Raw genomic sequence first — 24,784 nt, forward strand, 5'->3', positions numbered from 1 at the left:
CTTTCTCTTTTAACTTTAGGTCACTACTTTAACCTCTTTAATTTGTCCCTTCTTAAGTGAATGTGACATGGTGACTTCCGGCTTCTATCTAAAGGGCAGGGAAAAGGAGGCCTGCCTTTGGAGGAGAGGCGCTGGCATTTAGGAAGGTTTGACACTGGGTAGTCTGATAAAAAGCATCTGGGCCTGGAAACTGTGTCTGTGACTGAAGCTGAGATTAAGGTCTTAGGGGACAGGGTTTATTAATGCCACAGTCTGTTCACATGTGTGTCTTACAGAGAGTCTCGTGTATTTGGTAAGTTCTGCTCCTTGATTTTAGGAATAGGTAGGGGCTTGGTGTTTGTGGCACATATTTGGTTGGTATCCTGTGTTTTTGTCCAGGCAGTGACTTGATGAGTATCACTCAATGACTTGTCTTGTTGTCCATAGGATGAGGAGTCAGTAGGGCCTCTTGATTCATTAGATCTAAGTTTCTTAGAGCCCCCTATCAACCCCTTTTTTTTTTTTTCTTGAAGTGATTAAATAACACCTCTGAGCTTTCCCAATATCTAAATCTCAGCCCATACTAAATATATAGATTAGCTTTGGCTGCTATCTCAGCAGAAAGTTCCTCATTTTGCTGGTGATGGGTTGGCCAGTAGTGGCCCTAGTAAAGGTTAATGTGGCCACAAGATGCTGCTGGAGTCTGAGGGGGACCTCTAGTCTTGGGTACTGCATTTTGTGTAGTTCAGTAATGGATGTAGGTTTTTGAGTGTAACTTGTCTCAATATGAGTTTCAGTATAGTCTGAAGGCACAATTCAAAGAAATAACAAATTTACATTCAGGGTAGTTTTGTTTGAGTTTATTTAAAGAGCTGAAACACACACAATCCTCATAATAGCTTCTGCTATTGATGTATTGATGGTGCTGACAAAGAGAAAACTCAGACCAGATGGTTTCCAAACAGTGGGACCACCTGGCTCATTGGCAATGCCAACTTACTCCTATTTCTCAAATAGCTGTATTCTCCTAGATGTCGAGATGTCTGAGTGAGATGTACGTGGGCTTAGATACAAGATTAGCAGCAGAGGTAGAAACACCATGTTCACCTCAAACTGGCCCCTCTCTCCCACATCCATTATCTACAAAGTACCATTTTTTTTCTTCTTTTTTCTTTTAACTATGAAATCTGCATTACCAAGAAAAATAAAATCTCCTCTTGAGACCGTTTATTCTGGAAAGAAAAGAAAGGCTCTAAATCCTTTTGGGAAACTGACTCAGAAATTGATTCATCTGGACCCCGTTAGTATCTTTTGATGAAGGATTCATTTCAGGTCAGCAAGAGAATAATATAATTGCACCTGTAACACCATGAACTTATACTGAATCTCACAACTTGGCACTTAATGAAGTATATTAACCAATATATTATGCAATAGCTTTTCTAGTTATAACATTAATGTTTAAATATTGGGGATTTTCTTGAATTATTTAGTATCTAATTTTCCTATTGAAAATCATAGTTTATGTAAAAGTAAAAATATTAAATTAACCTATATACTTTTTGAAGTTGGTGCCTTAAGATTACAATTATTGTTAAGTTCCATTTTGAAATCATTACCTTAGTAACTAACTCATTTGATGCATATTGACTTAGTATCTCATTAGGAGTATTTGTAACCATTAAAGATTCAATGATGATTAATGTATGTAACATGTAAGAACAGTTAAAAATTATTTACAATCTTGAGTACACTGCTGTTTAAAATTGAGTCTTTTTAAAGAAATAAGGGTATATTTTCATCAAAACTAGGTTTTAATGTAAGTGACAATCTTGGATGTTTACAAGATGATTGAATTGGCATCTTGAAGCATGATAGGTTGGGAGAGAAACAACTGTAAGCAGATCTGGGTTTGAATTATAGTCTTTGGGCCTCAGTTCCCTGTATTAGTTGGAATTCTCGGCTGTAAGTGATTGGAAACCCAGTCCTCATTAACTCAAACTAAGCGGTAATTCATTTTGAGGATATTTGAATACAAAATCCCAGGGCAGGAATGTGCCTGCTAGTTGATACCAGAATTTAATTGACACAAGGCCTGAACTCTCTTTTTTCTAGTAGATGAGCTGCATCTAACCCTCTGGGTTCTGTTGGTGGCAAGCAATGGCTGTTGATCATTCCAAAGACTTGTATCTTACACTTTAAGTTTCCAGAGGAAGAGTCTCACTGTACATTTTAGGTCCCAATCCCCAAGTCTCCCAGACATCTTGACTTGAACTACTTCAGGCCAGATGATTACCCCTGGGCCAATCCAAGGTGGTTAAGGAAGTGGGTCATGTAAGAAAATGGTGCTTCTTGGGAAAGGTTAGATAGATTGAGGGAGGGACAGGAGGGAGGTGTGGGGTGGACCTGATAATAGATTTCCTCTGTATTTTTCAATGTAAAAAATGGCCAAATAGCTCTTATAATAAGGGTGATCTTGAAGATGAAGCAAGAGGATTTGTCAAGTACTTAGTACAATGTCTGCTACCTTTAGGTCTTCAGTAAATCATAAGTGCTATAACATAGCAAGGAGGAGACATACCAGCATCTCTTAAAACTGACACTATAATCAATGTGAAGCTCTCATTGTTAGCTTAGGAAGCCTGAGAAGCCATAATTCCTCACCTGATTCTTCAGCCTTTCTAATATATTCATTTTAATAGTTTCTCTCCCGTGGAAGATCTGAATTAGTACTTTATTTCTAGTTGTAACATAGATTTTTTTAATAACCTGTAGAAATTTCTAGGAGACTTATATTTTAGATGAAATTTTGTATTAAGGAAATAATCTTTTCAATTTTTTGATGAAAATGACTTGCTGAGATCCATGGGTTTTTGTGTGTGGTGAATGCTATCAATCATAGAAGCTATTTTAGTATTGTTTGTATACACATTAGTTATAATATATTTACTTTTATATTTGCCTTCTTTCTTTTTCATTTTTGTTGTGTTACACATTTTTTTTTCCTTTTAGTTTTGTAGAAGTGGAAGAGGTATGTTTTCTTTTTGAAAAACAGTCGGTGTTTGTCTGGATAATGCCATCACAGGTGTGGGAGAGCTGTTAGGAACAGTTTTAATGACATTATCAATCTGTTAAGGAGCAAGCATATGTAAGAAAATTGAAGAATCGTCTGTCACTTTCATCTGCTATGACACTTTGAGATTAAGGACAGGTTATTTTCATTTTGTGACTGTTTGGGGTTAGTTTAGCTCTGTTTGTGTACAGTGCTGGTTTATCCTTATTTCTTTTCTTCATAGTTGAGATGTAGCTTCTTTTCTGAATTACTAATTTCCTAATCAGTTGTTTCCTATCTGGAAACTAACTACTCATTTCCTAATACTTTATAATTCAAAAAAGGCACATAAGAATGTTCCCTGTTTTTCTGTCCTTAATTTAACCTTACATGATACTTCTGATTCAAATAATTTTAATACATTCTAGACTGTGTATGAATTAAGCTATTTATATTTAAAAGCCACACTCATGTCATAAGATGTGAGAGGAGCCTTCTCTAAAGGATTAGTGGTGAAGAGAACATGTTTGTCCAGGAGTCAAAATTCATAGATGTCTGAATTATTAAATTCTATTTGTGACATTCTTGGTGAAAAATATGAATTAAATCTGTATAATGTAGGTATGATTTTTTTTTGCTGTGAATCAATATTTTCATCAATATTATAATTTTGGCAGTGCTTTCTCCAGACTGATCTTCATTAATTGAAATTTTATACAACCATTAAAAAAACTATCTAAACAACATTTTTTTGGTGAGGTATAATTTGTGTTAATTTTTACTTTGGGTAATTATTTTTGTTACTTTCATGGCACCATAGGATTCATTACAAATAATGAATTAGTTAAAAATTTAAGATGCATCTGTCTTTGGATATCCTCTACTAAGAAATATTTAATCAGTTCCACTTTCTTCTCTGCTTGTTTATGGGCTACTCTTTCTATCTTGTGTTCACTTTGATATTTTTCACTTTGCCACTTTTTTTTTTTCATTGTCAGATAAAGTGAAAGATAATGTCTGGGAAGTTTCCAGAGTGATGATGCCCCTCCTTAGCTTTGTGACTTCCTCCAAGTTCCTTTATCTCTAAGATGGGCCATAATGCGTACCTGCCCGGATTTATGTCAAGATACTATTTGTAAAGAAAATTTACATTTTTAAAAATTTCCTGTATTTATTTATATTCTATTTTGATCCAAAGAAGACAGAAGGAACTTCCACCTGCAGATGGCCTGGTGCCTGCATGGGCTAGAGGCGTGTTCTCTAGGAATTTGGTGACCATGACTAAGGAAACACACGCCTAAGGTAGTGGAGTGGTGAGCACTTCTTACACACCACCTGCTGGCCTTCCCATCCTGGCTCTGCTCCACAATATGGAAAGTACTCAGTACAGGGCCTGGAACCCAGTGGATGCTTAATAAATGTCAGGCATTATAACCCTCATCTGGTTTAATCTCACAAAAGGCTATAAATGTTGCATTACATTTATGCGTATTTTGTACTTGAGAAAACTGAAGCTCAAAATGATTATGTAACTTACCTAGGATCACAAAGCTCTTAAGTGGTGAAACCAGAGCTCAAGATGAATTGGTCTGATTCCTGAACCTGTGCTATTAACCACTAAGTTATACTTGAGTGTCTTAGATGTGATTTTTAATTATCTTAGCTGATTGAGAAATTAATTAAAATATGCTTTCCTTGGTAGGTAGAATATTTGTTTAGAATAAAATGTAGGCCTCACTATTTTTTTTTTAATGAAAGAACCCTAAATCTGATAAAATTGGGTTGTGAATACACATGGAAACCTGACAAATTTGTAAATATCACTAAGTACCTCTATGAATGTAATGGAAGGCTAATTTAAGGCTTAGAAATCTATGGAGATTATTTTTAATGCTTTTTAATTATGTTTAAAAGGTAATTATAATTTTAATTTTATTTAATTAACCACAAATTTACAAATTATGAGACTAATTTAGAAAAAAGCAAATTTACTTTTGAGCTCATTTCCTTGACTTAATATTTGTTAAAATTAACTTCACCTTTTAAAAAAAAAAAGCCCTTAATCAGATTTTCCTTTGTAGCATTTAGTTCTCATCTAGTATTGTGAGATCAACCAATTTTCTGCATTTTAGACTTTAAAAATACAAAACCTGATAGTAATCAATCATGAAATCGTTATCAGACCTTTAATGTATGCTTAGCACCAAGCAAAACTCGATGAGATAGAAAGAAACATATGGTCCACATTCTCAAGTATCAGAATCTACTGAACTATACAAGATGGTACGTAATTGAGCACTAAATTTTACAGATCAGACTTAAGAGTTTTGCATGTAGTTTTAAAATACTGTGACCCTCACAATCGCCCCTTGAAAAATAATGTGCACTATCTATCATGTCACGGGAGATAATGAAATTGGTCATTAATTTCACTGTATCAGAAATGTATGAAATAAAAGCAGAATAACACAAATCAGTAATAAATGTGCCTGAAGATTTTAAGCTTCCATTAAACACATTCCAGCAAGCTTCTGTGAGTCTGAATCTCCTCCGCTGCGCTGCTTACCCTTCTGTCCCTGGGTACTTACTACTCTGGCTCATTGTGACCCACTCCATGAATCCCCTTGAACTTCTACTCCTCATTCATCTGTGTTTGGGATTCCTTCTCTAATAACCTTTCGCACTCTTTTTATTTTTCCCATCTTTTTGCTTCAAGTCCTTGTTTGCTGATGTAATTAAACAGCTTCATTAAGATACAGAAACATAGAGTGACTGACTTAACTTTCTGCAAATGAATGTGTACTAAATAGATGATTTGTCTTAGCTTACTGAAAATATCAACTGAATTTCTAATTGCCATGTCATTGTCTGTGCTTCCACTCATGATTTTTTTTGACCTCTGGGTAGAAGATAAATGTATGTAACTGTATACCTATACATATATGTACCTGCACACACCTGTCCATGAGCACATATATCCACACATAGAATTTTAACGTGCATACACGGAGTGTCAATATTCTACAGCATCCAATATTTGAAAGAAATACATTTTTAACTTAGTTTTGAAGACAGACAGATGGAGTTTTCTATTGTGTGAAGTTCTTGCATTTGACTTTGAGTGCATTTTCACAGTGCCTTTATTCAGCCTTGAAGGGATAAGACTGTGGGAAAATCAGACTGCATTAGTTCCCAGGTATAGCACTGTTTTAATTAGCTTTTTGTTGCTGTGACCAAAACATTGACAAGAACAATTGAGACGAGGGGAAATTTCTTTGGGGTCTCCAGTTTCAGAGGTCTCTATCCATAGATGGCTGATTGCATTGCACTGGGCCCAAGGTGAGGCAGTGCATCATAGGGGAGGGCCTAGTAGGGGAAAGCTGTTCAGCTCATGGCAGGGTGAGGAAGCAGAGGGGGCTGCAGGAAAGATACAACCTTCTAGGACATGCCCCCAGTGACCCACCTCCTCCAGCCATGCCCCGCTTGCCTACATTTACCACCCAGTCCATTCAAACCACGGTGGGCTGATTAGGGTTACAGCTCTCACAACCCAATCACTTTACCTCTCAACATTTCTGAATTAGCAGGAGATTTGGGGGAACATTTCACCTCTAAACCATAAGAAGCATCCTCTCTCAGGTTGGCGTGCATCTTAGTTCTGTCCTCTGTACTTCTGTGTTCTTCCTGTCCCTTTTTGACAGGAGTGTCATGGGAATTAGGGTCTTGAGGATGGGCCCAAGAACTCTTGCTATTTCCTGGCCCCAGGACTGTTTTACGACGGAGGACAGCTGAGGAAGAAGATCCGACATTGCCAGGTTCCCTCTGTGCCATTCTCAACTTTGGGACTTTGCTGCATCTAAACCCTCACCTTTAAAGCTCTCTCTGAACATGTGTGTGCCTCCCCCAACACACTACTCAGGATTATTGCAATGTCACCCTCTCTTTGGGGCCTTCTCTTGCCACCCTAGGAGGCCAGTGTTCCTCCCACTGTGCGCCCCACTGTCTTGCATTATGTTTCTCTTAGCACTTTTCACTCACAGGCCATTTTTCGACTTAGTTGGGTCTTGTGTCTTTTTCATCTCTCGCCCTGTAACATAAGCTCTTTGAGGGCATTGAGTGTAGACTGCTTTCTTTGTTGCATGGTCCCCATCCATGGGACAGCACTTGGCCATATTGTAGGTGCCCAATAAATAGTTTTTAAAGTCCAAAAGGATGGAATCAAGGAACATGTGAGGGGGAGATTCCAGAGAATGGCATTCCTAGAAGACTGCTGTTGTTATTCATGGAATCACTGTGAATCACTTTCTAAGAGACCAGAGATGATTCTTCCATATCCAAGGCTGAACAAAGGCGAAGCCTCTTTGCTGGCTTAAGAGGCAAGGATTCCAAGGGAAGCTTATAGAAGGCTTAATAAATATTTACCATGTTAATGTTAATTTTTAAAAGCAACATGACTAGCAATTTGTTTCAAAATCTATTTAGAGCCATGAGTCTTAGCGGAATGTCCTGGCCTTTACCCACTCTCCCCAGAATCCCCCTTTCCACCAGATGTTCCAGCCAAGTGGAGCCATTTTCCATTTCCTAAGTATGAATTTCCTCTCTTACCTGTAGATCTGGCAAGCAGTCCCTCCCTCTTGGCTTCAGATCCTTCTCTCTCTCTCTTTCTCCTTCTTTCTCTTTCTCTCCCTTCACTTTCAGAAACATTTATTGAGCAACTCTGATGAGCCAAGGCTCTGTAGATAGGGTGTCAGTGGGTGGGAGTATGGAAAAGACAACTGACTCCAAGGCTCCTACCCCATGTCATAAAGAAATGCTGGTGAGTTGGTACTGAGCACATGAGGCTTGGTTGTGTACCACACCATTGAAAAGGAATAAATATCTTTTAGAATGCTGTGAACCATTTATAGAGATCATTTTACACTTTTCAAAACTAGTCACTTATCTAAGCAAGCCCGAATCAAAGGATTCTCATGTGTCTCATGAATGTGGCAAGGATTGCCAAATGGTAGTCTGCTCCAAATTGTGATTCTAGAATTGAATGTGTGTTTTTTTTTTCTTTTTTTCCTCTTTCTTTGCACATTACTGTTTTAAAAGGTGAAACAGATAGCAAAAAGAATACGTGATGGTGCTTTCTCTGAAACTGGCTTTAGGGATGTTAAGATTTGTCTGATGGACTCTTCTTCTTATATTTCCGTGTCTGCTGCCATCACAGAGTTGGGTCCTTCTGAGAAACTGAGGCAATGCAAAGACCCCCTCTTCAAACCCCAGTTCTTGCAAACAAGTCAGAAATATTTCAGACATGTTGCCGAGAGTAACAGGAATGAGTTTATTGAAGGGATAGGAAAAGGGGAAGGGAACGCTCTCAAGGGAGAGAGGGTCCTCGCAGAGAGGAGAGGGACAATGTGCCTCTTCTGCCTTCTAGTTTTATTGGGGATCCCAGAGAAGTTTACAGAGAGTCCCACCCACATCCACCTCTTGACTTTGGACTGACAGCAGAGTGACATCAGACTTTCAAATCCCCACAGTCGTGGCAACTTTACATTGCCTTGACCTGTGCTGACCAGTTCTAATTGGATTCTTAACCATCTGTTCTTACAGATTTTTATGATTAGGAGGAATTATCCTTATCTCCAGATTTTCAGGATCTAGTCACAAAAAGTCTCCTCCTTCAGGGTAACTTGGGTTCCTCTTATCAACATTATTTGAGGCCTGCATTTCTCTTGCAGTGAACAGGTAGTTTGCTGAAGAACGTGTCATAACCTGTCCACTTAGGCCAGGCAGGGTGGCAGGTAAATTGCTTCTTGGAAAAGAAAGCAAGTGGGGCTCAGCAGTGTGGGCCCATTTTATAGAATTATTCCCTTAACCTCCTGTTCTCACCATCCATATCTATCTGTTCTCTAACACCGCCAGCACAATCTTGTCATCGTTCTTTTATTATTTTATGGTCCTGCACGCTGGTGCTTATTACCAGTCAAGCTAAATGGCTTCTCTGCTTAGTTAGGCATAAAACTCTGAGAAAGTGCCAGTGTTTGTGTCTTCACACGTGGCGGGAGATTGAAGGTTATAGAGGGCTCAACTCACTCAGCATTTTCTCTGGAATAAAAATATTGCAATTTATTGGACCTTTTATTTATGGGAATAAAGTAAGTGTTTTAGGATTTCAGTTGCGGAAGCTCAGTTCTTGTCCCCCAATGCCAATCCAATGATGAGGATGCAGTTTTGACAAAAAGGAAAAAGCTTTCTTGCTTTGTTAGCAAAGGAGAAGCACAGGGGACTCCTGTCCCAGAGGCTGTGATTCTGCGCCTCAGGGGGAGCAGGGGGCAGAGGTGGTTTTAAAGAGGTGGTTCAAAGGTTACTTTCCACATATTCTCTGTTGGAGTTGTAATTCACTTGTTAATTTGGAAGATCGTCATTTTTGAGATCTTCTGGTGCCATCCCCAAAGTCTGGATTCAGGGACAATTAACTTGCCTAGAATGGGGAAGAAAGATAATCCTGTTTTCCCCAAGATCTAGGAGAGGAGAGATTAGGGAGGGAGAGGGAAAGAGGAAGAAAAAGAAATATATCCCTTAATTATGTATTCATTCTAATTAGTTATACATGACAGCAGAATGCATTTCAATTCATGGTACACAAATGGACCACAATTTTTCATGCCTCTGGTTGTGTCATCATACCCGTACCTAGGGTAATGATGTCGTCTCATTCCACCATCTTTTCAACATGTCCCTTTTAAAAATAAGTTGCTGTGGCAGAGCAGCAAGGGCTATATTCAAGGCATAAAGTGGACTACTGTTACAAATTGAGTATTTAAGTATAGATGTGCTCAACAAAAAAAAGTTGCTCCATGATCTCCTAAGTGAACTTTTCAAACTTATACAGAATCTTCACTTACAGAATCCCGTTTTTTTTTTATAAGTCACTTTATTATTATTATTAGTTTTTTTAGTTGCAGATGGACACAGTTCATTTATTTTATTTATTTATGTGGTACTGAGGATCTAACCCAGGGCCCCACGCATGCAGGCAAGGGCTCTACCACTGAGCCATAACCCCGGCCCCATAAGTTTACTTTTGAGTGTCAGTTTGAGCCCTGTAATTCGGAACTGAAAAGGGGGATTCTTTTGCCATCAAAATCTGTTTCCATACTTCTTGATATTTAGGCTTAAGAAAATAAGAACAAAGTGATACGACTGTCTCAGTCATTAACAGGCACAATATTTAGCTGTTATGCTAGTAACATGAGATGGGACCTAGTAGAATAAAGCAATGACCATCCCAGTAAATTTCAGTAAAATTCAACCTTACTGTGCTGTTACTAGGAAGAAAGTGGATCAAAACACTGGGAAGAAAATCATAGGTACCTATGATTTTTACATACTCTCTGCCAAGGGCATGTGTTAGAGGCTTCTTAAATTCCGAGGTGTGGCCTATTTTATAAATATTTTCATAAGAATTATATACTCGCCATCTGGCGGTGTGGCTTTGTGTAATAGTGTCCATATGCTTTGCCTTATGAGCTAGAGTGAGAAGAACTTAGGTACAGGACTGTTGATATTGTTTGTGTCCCTTCTTCAGAGAGCAGTTCAAGCTCAGGACAATGCTTTGTCATTGACAAGACAGGCCCTGCGGGGAGAAGATTTAACTTTGTTTTTCCCACTTTTCCTCTTCTTTAGTAGCAGTAATAGTGTTAATATTGAGGATGATGATAACTATTACAAAGTACTTACCTTTTCCCATCAGCCACGTACATGCGTGGAATCATTTAATTCTACCCCTACAACCAATTATATCGCTTCTGTTGTTGTCACCGTTTGACAGATGAGACCACTAAGGCCCAGAATGATGAAGTAACTTGCCTGAGATTGCACAGATAGGAGGTGGAGTTGCTGGGTCATAAACCAGGTGGCCTGGCTATGTGCTGCTAAGTTTCAGGGTCCCTCTTGCTGAGACCTGTGTTGTGGGCATTGCTTCCAATCCTAGCATCTTTTTGTGCTCTTGCTGGTCCTGGATGGGATTTGTGATTCATCATCTATTTACTTTTCTTTTTTCATTTTTCTCCCCTTTTATTTTCCTCCTCCTTCTTAGGTCAAGTACAAAAGAGATTTTGAAGAAAGCAAAGGGAGGGGCTTCAGCATCGTGACAGACACTCCAGAACTGCAGCGGCTGAAGAGGACGCAGGAACAAATCAGTAATGTAGGTGCCTGTGGCTTAGTGACTTGGCAGCACTAGAGTGTGTTTGTGGAGGGCAGCTTGAGTCTGGGTGTCTTGGAGGAGTGTCCTCAAACAACTGCGCCGGTGAGATCCCTTCCCTCTGACTTCACTGCCATCTAGAGCCTAGTAGTTACTGTCAGACAGTATCTTACTACACTTTAAATAGTTCTCAGCTTTTGAATCTTTCCAAAATAGGATTTTTATAGCTAAGTTAAAAAAAGTTTTTTCTTCCTTGTGGCTAAACATGCAGAATATACATAACAGGTTAAGTATCTTGAAGAATCTTTCGTTTGCTAGTTACATGTATGAATAGCTTAATACTTTAAATTAGATATATGTTGAATCATGCATTCTATCTAATTTTGGAGATAAACATTTATGTATATAGTTATTCTGGACTCAAAAGCTGCATCTTGTTTGGTACTATGTTTTCCTTTAAAAAGAAAATTGGGACTTGCAGAAATTTAAAACATATTAGAGACAGGAAATGTTGGTTTAGTACTTATTAAAGGTGGCTAAGTGATTCATTCTTAATTTTTTGTAACTCATATGTGTGATTGTTTCTTCCAAAGTACTGTATAAAATGTACCAAAATGTATTTTTTCTACAAAATTAATTCAGTGATAGATATCCAAGAGGAAATATGAATGAAAATCAATAGCTGCGTGAAAAAATTAGAAGCAAACATGCAAAACTCATACCGCTTTTCATGAGAAGTAGATTTTGTGTGTCACATGTACAGTCAGATTTGAGAAAAAAATTTTAATTGTCCAAAGTTTAAAAACAAAATATTTGATTTCTAAAAAAAATAGTGGGAGGAAGAACAGCACACAGTTTGTTTGTTTGTTTTTAAATCATATACCCTAAGGTTTACCCATTGTTTGGTCTTTAAATGGGCATTTTATATTAGTACGGCTTTTTCCTTTGAAGAGAAAGAGTTGAATTTTAAAGACTCATGACATTTGTCGCTTAGTTTTCCTACTGCATTCCAACAACCTGCCAATCATGAACAGTGAAGATCACTCTTCTCATTTAACTTCCCCTTTATTCTTTCCTTAAAAATCCACTTTTGCTTTTAAAAATGCAAATCAGAGACACATTCCACAAGCAGTGACATTCAGTAGCATTTCTTTTTTTTGATAATTTTTGGAAATTAAAAAAAATAAAAGCAATGCTGTAAAAAGCAAAGTTGTATCGTAAGTCTTCAACTATCATAGAAATTTATTTCAAAAAGAATCCAACATTTCTACTCAAGACATCTACATGACAGCTACTGGAAAGATTGCAGTGGATTCCAAGGTAAGCCTTTTCATTTATATTCAAATTAAGTCAATATTCATATTTAACTAGAACAGAACTGATCACATTTCCATCCTTTATCATTAGCAGGCATATACATTTTATTCAATACCAGAGGTCGTAGCCAGATCCCTTCTTAAATATGCAAAGATGCCTTATGACACAGGTATGTATTAATCTATATTTATCATATACATAGCATTATATATAAAGCCCCAGTTAGATTAAGCCTATAATTTAGAGAATGCTAAATTTTTAAAGCATATAATTTAGACATTTAAAAAAAAATATATATATTTTTGTTGTTTTTGTTTGTTTGTTTGTTTTTGCTGTGTTTTGATGTTAGCAACCTTAGCAGACTTCTTTTAGTCACTTTGAGGCTTCTTAACATTTGGGTAACAGTAAAAAATACATAGATTTCACAATGTTACTGTTCAGGACCTACTCCTGAGAAAGGGAGGCCGTCAATTATTCTGAGGTCTAGAAAATTTATTATTCATTTCTAAGCTTCTAAATTCATAAACTTTTCCCATTACCTCACTGGGTTTTCCATATTACTAAAAGATCTTTTCCTTTAAGAAATTGGGGATTGATCTGAAAAGTCATACTTTGGTTAGTCTGGTTTTCCATACATCCGGGGAACAATATTGGCTCAAACCCAGATAGGTTTGACAGTGGCCTGGATTGTGTCTGTTTTAAGAGGAAGAAGGTACCTAGACTGGGAAAACTCCAGTATCTTCTTGCTGGAGATGCCGGGAGGGAGCTGACTCATCTTGAACATTGTAAGGGATGTGAGACTTGTGAGTCTTAATTAGAACTCCAAGTGCAATATGTGTTGATTTAGGTTGATTTAGTTAACTAAAGTGACTTCATGATCATTATTTCCCCCTTTGTTCCATGTTCTTATATATTTTTTGTCCATTTTATCTTTAAATATTATATGGCTCATTCTAAACTGCCATTAGTCCCCCTTGGACTAATGGAAGTATAAAGACATAAAGCAGTGACAACTCCTAGGTGTTTTGTGTAATATGTTATGGATGAATGGGAATTTTTGATTGCTTGTGTCTGTGTCAATGTTATGAATTTTTTTTCAGTCACTTTCACATTCATTTGGGTAGGATTTGAAATCATTGGGATATGCCCCCTCAGCCTGCATATGTTACTGAAATGTGGGATAAAGTACAACTATAAATTTCAAATTGTGTGTAATAAAAGAGGTGAGAGTGGGTTAGCCCTGCCTTCTTTCTTATGGAACCTATAATGACAGCGTATTGAACAAGGGAGATTTATTAAATCCTGCAATTTAAAATTCTTCTGCTACGTTACCCAGAATAGCTATAGAAAGAAAAAGAGAAGAGGTATGATTTTAGAATTTATTTAATGGTTGGGAAGAAATAGAACTTGGCTTCTGAAATAAAGAATTGTTCTTTTATTTTCCAATTTTGTTCTACAAGATTGTCTTCATCTTATTCAAAATATTACTATTCAGGTAGAGTTTAATAGTGGTTATTTATGAAAATAGAGTATTGGACTTGCAGACAGATTTTTATGGGAAATCAGGATATCCAGTCAAACCATTTAATTAAAGATATTATTTAGAAGTTCCAATTTTGTTTCAGATGCATCACTTCAACAGAATGCAGCCTGACAGCCTTTGTGGACAGCGTCAACAGATTTTCATAGCTAAATTACTTAACCATCTCCTCCCTCTAGGTCCCAAATTCTATGGATCATTTTATTTTGTTACTATTATTATTTGTAGTGTTGAGATTGAATCCACAGATTTGTGCATGCTAGGCACGTGCTCTACCATTAAGCCACATGGCCAGCCCCATCTTTGCATTTCCTTTAACAATGTTTTAGGAAAATGTTCTTAAAGGACAGTGTATAAATATGAATTGAGGAATGCTATGCCCTTGGAGATTTTTATAAAACCTTTTATCTCTTGTTATTCTAGCTCTAATTTGTGTGGGTAATTCTAAAGGCATTTCTCTAGTTTTGAGTGGTTCACCTTCAGGTTTATAAGTAGCACATCCCAGGTGCCCGTACTAGGATGGTGTAGCAGCATCCTTGCCAGGCATCCAAGGTACCCAGTGTAGCCTGACAGGGATTATTGATGCATTTTCTTCTGCCTGTTTACACACCCATATAAGCTGCACTTTCAATTAGCTGAGACAGCCTGGGGATCAATTGTGATATAAAATGGTATAGTCAAACCCCAGGAGACTTTTACAGACTTTGTGCTGTGGGTAAAAACTAGGTGTTTATTTTCTCATTTATTTTTGGGGAAAGAAGAATATCAGGTGAAAAAGGGAAAAATACCCAATGAGAAAATGATCTATTTTACAGACCGACTGAAATAGTAAGTGGATCATTATTTGATTCGTCAGGATTTGTGCTTGTCCTTGATACACACAGGGAGTGTTTTTGCATGACTCTGCTGTGTGTTTGGCTGTACCCTCTTAGACCAGTGTTCTTACCACTGTTGTATTCTTTGCCTTGTCTATAATTTTGGTTATACATCCTGTTTCCTAAATACCCTTTTTTGCTATTTCAATCAAGTATATCCATTAAATAAGAAATTCTTGCTTGCTTTACAAGAAAAGCTAAGATTGGAGCTTTTTTTTTTTAACATTATAGAAAAAAATCTTTCAGTAATTTGATCCTGAAATGTAATTACTTTTAACTGTTTTTTGATAACAGCCACATAATTTTTAATTGACTTCTTGGAATTTAAAATAAATTATATGCCTGTTAATAAGTTTGCATTGATACTGCTGATTTAGTTTCCTGAAATTTTATGAGTTAGCTTCAGAAATATTAGATTATTAGAACTAAACATTATGTAATAATTGAATACAGTGTCTACAGACTATTAAAAGATTTGATTCAAAGTTAGGTTGAATGTAAGGGTGAGCATGTGAGGGTAGAGATGATTATCTAGGGATTTGGTCTCTGTTTGTAATTTAAATAAATCATTTTGACAGAGACTGACTGTAACCATGTTCAGGCTGCTGACAGTGTGAAATTGAGTTGTACGGTGGACAGAAGACAAGCAGTCAAGAGAAATCCCCAAAGGCAAAATTTGTTATGTAATTGGGTCAACTCATGCATGAGAAATGCATGTTAATTGTAAACGGGTGGCAAAATTATCTTGTAGGAGGCAATTAGGTCTTATATGAATCTGAACAACTGACATAGGAGGTTTTCTTTTTATATTCGGCAAACATTAAAAGTTTTTGTTTTATTTTTTAAGGGGAGAAATGTAGGAATTAGAATAGCATTTAACATGGAAACAGACTTCTAATTTTTTCCTATGTACAAGAAACAGCTTTGATAACTAATGAAAATTTTATATGAAAGCTTCTGATTTTGAGTAGTCAAGTCTAATACACTAAGTAGTTTAAAAAGAGAATAGAATGGTATTTGTGTTATAACTGGGCTGATTGACATAGATGACTAATTATGAGGTCAGTTGTTAAGATGTTACTGTTGTTTTAATGGACTGTACCTTGCCTCCAACTCATTGCAACCAGTAACTCCAATGCAGTCCCCAAGCAATATAGTGGATGCAGTCCCAAGCAATATAGTGGATCCATGAGTAGCAGTATCTTTAAATCAGAGATCAAATATGTGAAAAAACGCAATAGAGCAATAGTCTGTGTTTTTCTTATAATATCTAACACGTGGATGAATACTTCATTCATCTTTGGATCACTCTGACATATAGCATTCAATAAGATGCTCTGAACAATCTCTACCAAAGGAAAGGATTTCCAGAAGAAATACTTAGACTTTCATGAGAACAACGTATGGAAAATGACCTCTTGGTCCTTGCCAATTCGTGGTTTACTTTACACCTGGTTTTGCTTTATTTTTCCATGTAGGGCAGAACTTCAAAGGCTGATCTCTTCTTTTTTATCCTCAATTTTCTAACCCCAGTCACTTAAAGGAACAAATATGTCCCAGACCAGTAATGACTTGTGCATGGCTAATGTAAGAGTTGTGGTTATAAGATGGCATCTTCTGGAGAGAAGCTTTGGGAAGATGCCTCTTGATTGTAGAATTAGCACATGCAACTTCTTGAAAATGAGAGATTAAGGAGGTGGCAGACGATTTGATTTCCAAAGATCTTCCTCTTGTGAAGACTTTTTTCTCCATTCCTTTCCTCTCAGTTGCACTGAGTTCTTGCAGCAGCCTCCTAAATGACCTTATCTCCTTCCAGGTGCTTTGTGCTCCTTGTATCTTAAACACCATCACCAGCTAAATCTTTCTAATATATCTCTTTTCTTCAGGACCCTCATTATGACCCACAGACAAACCATCCTGAACCTCCATTTTGAGTAGAATCAAGCCTAATCTCTCCTGAACCCCTTCATCCTGCCTCTGAAGATCCTCCCCAATTGCTCCTAAATTATTTTCCACCTTAGCTTATCAACACTGTCCATTTCTTTTAGGCCTGGCTACTTTGTTCTGGACTTTTCCATGAATCATTCCTGTTGTTTAGGACAGTTTCTTACTTCAGTAACAGAATCCCAGCCCTCCAATCCCAGATGCACAAATACCAGCTCCAGCCATCTTCCTGGTCTCTGGATTATTGCAGTGGCTTGTGCCTTGTGCTGTCCTTTGGGCCACTCAGTGCACACATCATAGCCTACTTTGTGGTTTTAATTAGCATTTCACATGTCTAAATATTTTACCTCTTGAACATGAAGGCCAAGATCATCCATGTCATTTTCAGTCTATTTTTTGTATCTCCAAGAATGGACAGTTTAAAGCTTTATATTTTATCTTTCTTGTTGCACTGTTTATTTTTTTTTCTCCTTCCTGCTGGTGATTGAACCTAGGGCCTTGTGCATGCAAGGCAGACACTCTGCCAACTGAGATACATCCCCAGCATTCTTGTTGCACCCTTTATTTAGGAGGTGTCCCTATCCCTTGCTTTTCTTTCTGGACTAGTCTCTTGACTGCTCTCACTCGGCTCCAGGCTGTTTTTCACATGGTTTCTTGCAAATTCTTCCTGAGTAGGCCACATTCTTCCTCAAAATCTGTCAGTGGTCCCTACTGCATTTAGGATAAAATAAGGAAACCTTTACATGGGATATGAGGCTATCCCTGCTTCACAATAGTGGAGATCTCCAGCCTGGGTGCCTTCCTGCCCTCTGAGCCTAGTGCACCTCCACTTCAGCCTGCAAGCTCTTGTCAGTCTCCCATCTGTGCTGGCTTAGTGGTTCCCTTCTCTTCCCAGACCGTGGCCTCTATGCTGCTCTGGCTGACTGCTTCAGCAGCTGCATTATGAGTTTTCTTCCACCCAGAATGAACTTTGTGAAGATATGGCCTAGCATGGTGCCCAATTTGAAAACAAATAAATTGACAGGGTTCCTTAACCCCCCTGCTTTTTTTTCAGAAGGATTTGCCTCTCTATCCACTTCTCAAGTCTAGGTCCATTTCCTAGGAGATGAACCACATCAGAACGAAAACCAGATCTGTCCTTTCAATGCAAGATTGTTAGTGCCTAAAACAGTGCTTGGTATATTGCAGGTGCCCAGGAAGTATGTACTGAATAGATGAATGTTAACTATTGTTGCATTTCTTTCTCATGAAACCCCTCTTTGCAAAAGAGCCTGTGTTTTTCAAGACTGTTTTGAATTGTGTTATTCTTGTTTGTGCTGCTTGATATACCTATTTTTCATTTCCTGCTACTTAAATATTCAGTGACTTCTTTAGTTTTATTGAAAGATTGTAGCAATACTCCCTTAATAAAGGGGAGCCTATTGCTTCCTAATGTGTCACCTAGAATTCCTTATATTGGAAATGCACACACTGGCCTGTTCTAAAATGTAGCCAAGGAATTTTTTTGACTAACTTAAGTATCTAAAAAATAGGACTTATATTAATCTACTTGAGCTGTCATCACAAAATGCCACCAGCTGAGGGGCTTAAACAACAGATATTTATTTTTTCATGTTGCTGGAGGCTGGGCATCACAGACACAGGTCCACCAGCATTGGTGTCTGGTGAGGGCTCTTTTCCTGGTTTGCACATAGTTGCTGTCACCCACTCTCTGTAACCTCACAGGACCTTTCTTGGTGTGTGCACACGGGGTCAATGGGAGAAAGCTGGTGTTGATAAGGGCATCAGGGTATAGGATCTGAGCTCTGCCCTTGTGGCCTTATTTAACCCGAGTTATGTCCTTAAAGGCTCTGTCTCCAAATACAGTTCACATTGGTGGCTAGGGCTTCAAAATTGGACCTTTTTGGCATGACAGGGTGCAGTTCAGTTCATAATAGGGTCGAATGAGGGATAGTCTCCATGTATCATAGGGAAACTTTGAGGTAATTAAATGACATGCATTTATGAAGGTGCTTTGAATAATCCAAGGTAGGATACAATTGGTTGCTACTATCATAAGTGAGTGTCTTCAGTGGAGTTAGATGACACCACCCTCTGCTGCCACTCCTGGAAAACTCCTACATTTTATTTATTTATTTATTTATTTTCCTATTTCAACCTAAAGAATCTGATCCCCACTCCAAAAAAATAAAACAAAAAACACATCCTTTTAGATCTTATTTTCAATTCTTTAATGTCCCTTTCAAATATCTTTTTATTTGCAGTTTTTGAGCCATAGTCACTGACAAAAGAAAAAAAAGTGGGGGGAATAACTTACATTAGTAATTGTGCTTTTATATTTTTTAGGTCTTAGTTGAATTACGTAGCTCAGAATATAGACTCGACCTGTCCTGAGCTGGCAGTTTGGTCTGGACAGATGTGAATAAAAGGGTGGGAGACAGGAGTGAATGATAGGAAAGAAATAGGATCTAACAAAGGATAGCTTTTTGGAAAATATCTTAATTTCTAGTGCATTATGTAGATTTAAAACTTAAAAAAGCATCTGAACCTTTTCTCCCAGAGTTTATTAAACTTTTGGGGACATACCCACAGTGACATCATGAAATCTCACCTAGATATTTGTGGAGTCCCAGGTGTGACTATCATTAATAATTGTGCCACATGATTATGATTTTAGTGGATTGGGGGAGGTAACTTTAAAAGTTTTTTTTAAGTTAACAAGAATAATAGTCAAATGTTATTTTAATTTATTAGAAGGCTATAAGTCCAGGGAGGCATTGTTTGGGGATATATTTCAAATTCCATTGGTAATCCAAGCCAACCAGTGTACAATTAGAGAACATTTCATGATTTGGAAGTTAGAAGCAAGAGTGTGGGATTTAAAAACACACACACACACACACACATACACACACACACACACAGAGCTATGTCCTCTTATTTGCATTTCATTTTCCTAGAAAAATTATGTCATGAAAATTACATTTCTGGGTGTCTTTGCTCATGCTTCCTTCTGCAGTTTTCCTCTCTTTCATGGCTGCTCTGTTTGTCTTGTAGCTCTTTTCTCCTCTGCACAGAATCATGCAATGGTATGGACAGAAGGATGTCATGGTGAGGCCCTCAGACTTTACTGAGTTCCAAGGACAAGAACCAGGAAGTTCTGATTTCTTGATTTCCCATATTTTTTGTTGATTTTTCGATCACGTCCCATCTCACCAGTCCCTGTGGTTTTCAAAAAACGAGAAGAACAGCTTTTCTGGATGTTTTCATGTCTACACTAGAGCATATGGAGTGACTGGGAAAGCTTCAGTGGAAAAGGAGGTCCTCAGTGGAAAAGGAGGTCCCCATATTTGTGGGGAAAGAGCAGGAGGGATGAATTTGGTAAGAGCAGGAACACCAGCACCAGCTTGTTGGGTTTTAGGGAGAGATACTATTGTGATTCTCCTGCATCAGACTCTTGCGCTGTTGGGATTACAGGTGTGCACCACTGCACCTGGCTGAAAACTTAATTAGTAACTTAAACTTCTTTAGTGTTTAATGTGTACTAGGCACTTTGCTAGGAGGCAGGGAATATGAAGAATAAAATAGACAGGACCCCTGACCGATGAAGCTTATGGTTAGCCTCTGACAGATAAGCAGGTAACTACTGTAGCAAGTATCTACATCTATTTGATAATAAATTTAATTATCTAAGTGTGATGCATGTTTTGATAGTGGAAACACTGTGTTAATAGCAGAGGGATGACTGATGCAGTTTGGGAGCAAGGGTTGTGCACCCTTGGCATTACTATTTTAAGAGAGTTTTAAAAGCCAGTCATGGTGGTAATTGCCTGTAATCTCAGTGGCTTAGGAGGCTGAGGCAGGAGGATCATGAGTTCAAAGCCAGCCTCAGCAATTTAGTGAGGCCCTAAGCAACTTAGCGAGACCCTATCTCTAAATAAAATATTAAAAATGGCTGGGGATGTGGCTCAGTGGTTAAGCATCCCCAAGTTCAATCTCTAGAACCAATGAATGAATGAATGAATGAACAAATGAATAGTTTTTAAAGATTTTACTGAATCATGGACTTGAATAGTGATTTTTTTGCTGTTTGTTTTTATAAAAATTTTTTTGAAGTTTTACTATTTCCCTAAATCTGCTTTCCCTATTTCCTGTTTGCCTGTCAGTAAGGGTTCCCAGAAAATACAATTCAAAATTAAATCAAACCACCTGAGTTGCTTAACAGAAATTTAATTGAAGAAATAAATGTGTCTTCAACAAAACAAAAGATTAACCCACACCATAGTTTTATACATAAAAATGTCAGAAATATTCAGTTGTGGAAGAGGATTGGTCAGCTTCTTAATTTCAGGATGGTTAAAAAGATCAATATCTTACATACTTGCATACATTTATGATCTTTGATACATGATTTTGCTCCTTTGATTTTTGTTGTTTAAGAAGATAAAATAAAAAGTAAAATTATGGACATTTTCATCCCTCTCTTCTCCTTATATTGTGGTACTTTTAAATTGTACGTTTTTCACGGCAGGATCCCAACTATTGAGAAAGCATTTTGCCTTTGAAAAACATACATACATTTGGAGTAGCTAACATAGAGGCGAGGTGTGTTTTCCACATATATGGAGAATATGTATACACATGGGTTTGAGTGAAGAGTAGGGAAAGGACTTGGGAACATTGGTTAGTGCTGTTTGTTTTCCTCCTTGAGTCTTCTTGGCCCAGTCTATGCTGACAACAAACCACTGGGACGTCCCCTCAGTGCTGTGGGATCTTTTCCTGCCAAATATTGTTCTCTTGCAAGATTAAATAGCTGAATCAGTGTGGCCCGAATCTTGATCCTGCTGAGAATATTAAGACTCCTGCGGGTTGTAGTACAGATTAGCTGGTGAGAGCTCTGTTGGAGAAATAAAGTGAGTTTCTCTAAATGAATTTAACAACTGCTGTGAACCTTTTTGTGTCCTCCAGCATGAGTGGGTATGCTGGCAGTTAACCATTTATTTCCCTCATTTTCTCCAAAAGTTGCTCTCGTCCACCCCTGTGCATTTATTGCCAATAGGTTCATAGCTTTATTTCGCATTCATGTTTGGCCAGAGGAGCCGTTTGATACATTCAATTACAAAGGGCTGTGGAGTCTAAATCATTATTTAGTTGATTTCTTTAAGGAGGAAAACTGTATTTTTTTTTTTTTTTTGTACTTATAAAATGGGAAGGCTCGCGTGTCTCTGGTGGAAGTCAATAAACCACACCACTGGGTTATTCAGCGTAAACTGATCAGTGTGTTGTATTTGCATCCTGGGCTTGACGCTATTGGTTGAAAAGGTGTGACATCTTTAGAAAGAGGCAGGGCTGAGGACTAACCCTATTTATGTCACTCTAAGCCTTGGTTTCATTGCTTTTTGGCTTCTAGGGTGAGATTAAAACTAGTAAAGTTCTGAATTCCATGAAGACTGTGGTGCTTCTTCCCTGGATGAAGTAAATTCTAAAAATCAACAAGAATAAAACCAAACTCGAAACCACAGAATGCACAGATAACCTGAAAATGATTGGAAGTGTTTTGTGTCACCCGATTGCAATCTTCTAAGTTGGCTGAACTCTCCTCCATACAGGGGCCCTTTATCTCCCTAACTTGCAAGGCATGAGCTCAGTCTCCCTATGAAGCGGTCTTCCCATCCACTGCTCACTTTATTCCCATTTGTCTCCTGACACTTCTACCTTGTGTGTGTGTGTGTGTGTGTGTGTGTGTGTGTGTGTATGTGATTTCTCAGTAAAAATGTCTGTGACTGCAATTTGCAAAGGCTAAGCAGAACACGATCATTATGAATAACTATTACAGCCGTCAGTGCTATTTTACATGTTTGCTGACGGTTGCACAGATGATTAGTGTGACTGTTATAATATTCTTACAAGAAATCTTTAATTACATTATTATTTTTTTATTTGTTGCCACAATATACCAAAAAAATGGGGCCCTGGCAGGTGGGAGGGAGGATGTTGGCGTAAGAGAAGCTTCAAGAAGACAGAAGCAGAGTTAGTTTGCCAGCCTTCCTCTGCCCTCATAAAATAGCCTCTGTTTGCCATCACCCTGAAGATGAGGATGTCAGACACAGGACCACCTGATTTTGAGCCGGTGTTTTCTGAATGCTTTGAAAGCCAGCTTTCAGCTGTCCTGATACTGTCAGTCAAAGCCTTGGCAATAGCACCAGGATGTTCTGACCTCTCGTCTAGTTTGCTATTTGTTTTGGATGCATGACTCTTAGAGTCACATCGGCCATTGTCAGAATGTGCAGTCATTCAGAAACAGACTTTGAAGGTGCATTTGAAAACGACTCCTAAGTATTAAACTGTAAATTCTCTAAGATATCTATCAGTGGTAAAAAAAACAACAACAACCCAGCAGTTCAAGTGGACAAAAGAATGAATGCCTTATCTTTAATGTTAAATGCCAGCAGGATTTCCATGCCTAGCATCCTGGTTTCAGGTTTCCAATATTAAGATTATAATCCCCTTTTAAATTGTGAACAATGTCACACATAAAAAGTGGCCTATAGAGGTGTATGTCTGGGTTAAAGAGTAGTAATAATATGCACACCTGTGAACCCAGCTTAAGAAATAGAACATTTGAAAAAACTTTGAGGGCCCCTGTGTTTCCATTTATACCTCAACTTCCTGACTGGTTACCAGGAATAAAAGGGCCACAGCTTCTTGAAAACACAGATTTTTATTGTGAACTGATAAAAAGACAAAAAGACCATGTAAAAATCCAACTCCCATATGGGAAAGCAGTATATGATTTTAGAGAAAACGTGATTGACTTCTTGAACTGTTAAAGCACACACAGTCCATAAGGGAATCCCCTCAGTTCTCTCACTTTCTTTGTTTAGCCATTAAGACTCAATCATTGTGGTTTACTTCTATTAAAAAGTGACACTTGATACTTGTCCCCCCTGTGTTAGTCAGTTTTTCATTGCTGGAACAAAATACCTGAGATAATCAACTTAAAAAGAAGAAAAGTCTATTCTGGCTCACAGTTTTTGAAATTTCAGTCCATGGTCACTTGGCTTTGTTGCTTTTGGCCTGGGGCAGCACAATATCATGGTAAGAATAGATGGTGCAAGATGCCTGTTCATCTCAAAACAGCCAGGAAATAAAGAGAAAGAAGGGGACTGGGGTCCCAGTGTCCCCGTAAAAGGCACACCCCTAGAGACCTAACTTCCTTCCTTTAGGCTCCATCTTCTAAAAGTTCCACTACCTCTGAGGAGTGCCACAGGCTGATGACTAAGCCTTTCACAAGTGGGCCTTTTGGGGATATTTAAGATCCAAGGAACAATACTCCTTCAAAGATGCCTACTGTGGCCCAGGAAGTCTTTCATGGTTGTTGTTTCATTTGTTTTTTTACAACAATCTCTAGAAATAGTTTCATTGCCCTTATGTCATGGAGGAGAAAACTGAAACTCAGGGAGGATAAATAAATTTCCTAATGGCAAATGATCAATAAAGAGCAAAGCTGGGATTTGAGTCCAAGCTTTGGGTTTTTCCACCTGACTTCAAAAATGCAGCATTTTTTTTCTTCATACCAAGAGTTTGGGAGCATTACTTGGATGTTTTTTTTGGAGTCTTTGTGCCATAGGGTGAATGTCAGAGATATTGGTTTTCTCTTGCTGGTACAGAAGCTAATTTATTCTTAATGGCATTTTGGCAGCCACATAGTGAGTATCAGGATCACATTGAGGAGTTTCAGATTTCTTTCTTTCTCTCTTTTTTTTTCTTTTTGAGAGAGAGAGAGAGAGAATTTTTTAATATTTATTTTTTAGTTTTCAGTGGACACAACATGTTGATTTTATTTGTATGTGGTGCTGAGGATCGAACCCAGTGCCCCGCACATG

The 24,784-nt window shown here is 37.9% G+C and overlaps 1 protein-coding gene across 3 annotated transcripts in view; it reads left to right on the forward strand.

Annotated features, from left to right (window-relative positions):
* The window catches only part of Nebl (nebulette), a 329,606-nt gene that overhangs the window by 173,066 nt on the left and 131,756 nt on the right, over positions 1–24,784 (forward strand). For all 3 annotated transcript variants that reach the window (XM_076831544.1, XM_076831545.1, XM_076831546.1), the window contains exon 4: positions 11,118–11,225. In XM_076831544.1, the coding sequence (XP_076687659.1) occupies positions 11,118–11,225 (108 nt within the window). The remainder of the gene's footprint in view (positions 1–11,117; positions 11,226–24,784) is intronic.

Source organism: Callospermophilus lateralis, chromosome 13, assembly GCF_048772815.1.
Source record: "Callospermophilus lateralis isolate mCalLat2 chromosome 13, mCalLat2.hap1, whole genome shotgun sequence".
Classification (NCBI taxonomy): domain Eukaryota; kingdom Metazoa; phylum Chordata; class Mammalia; order Rodentia; family Sciuridae; genus Callospermophilus; species Callospermophilus lateralis.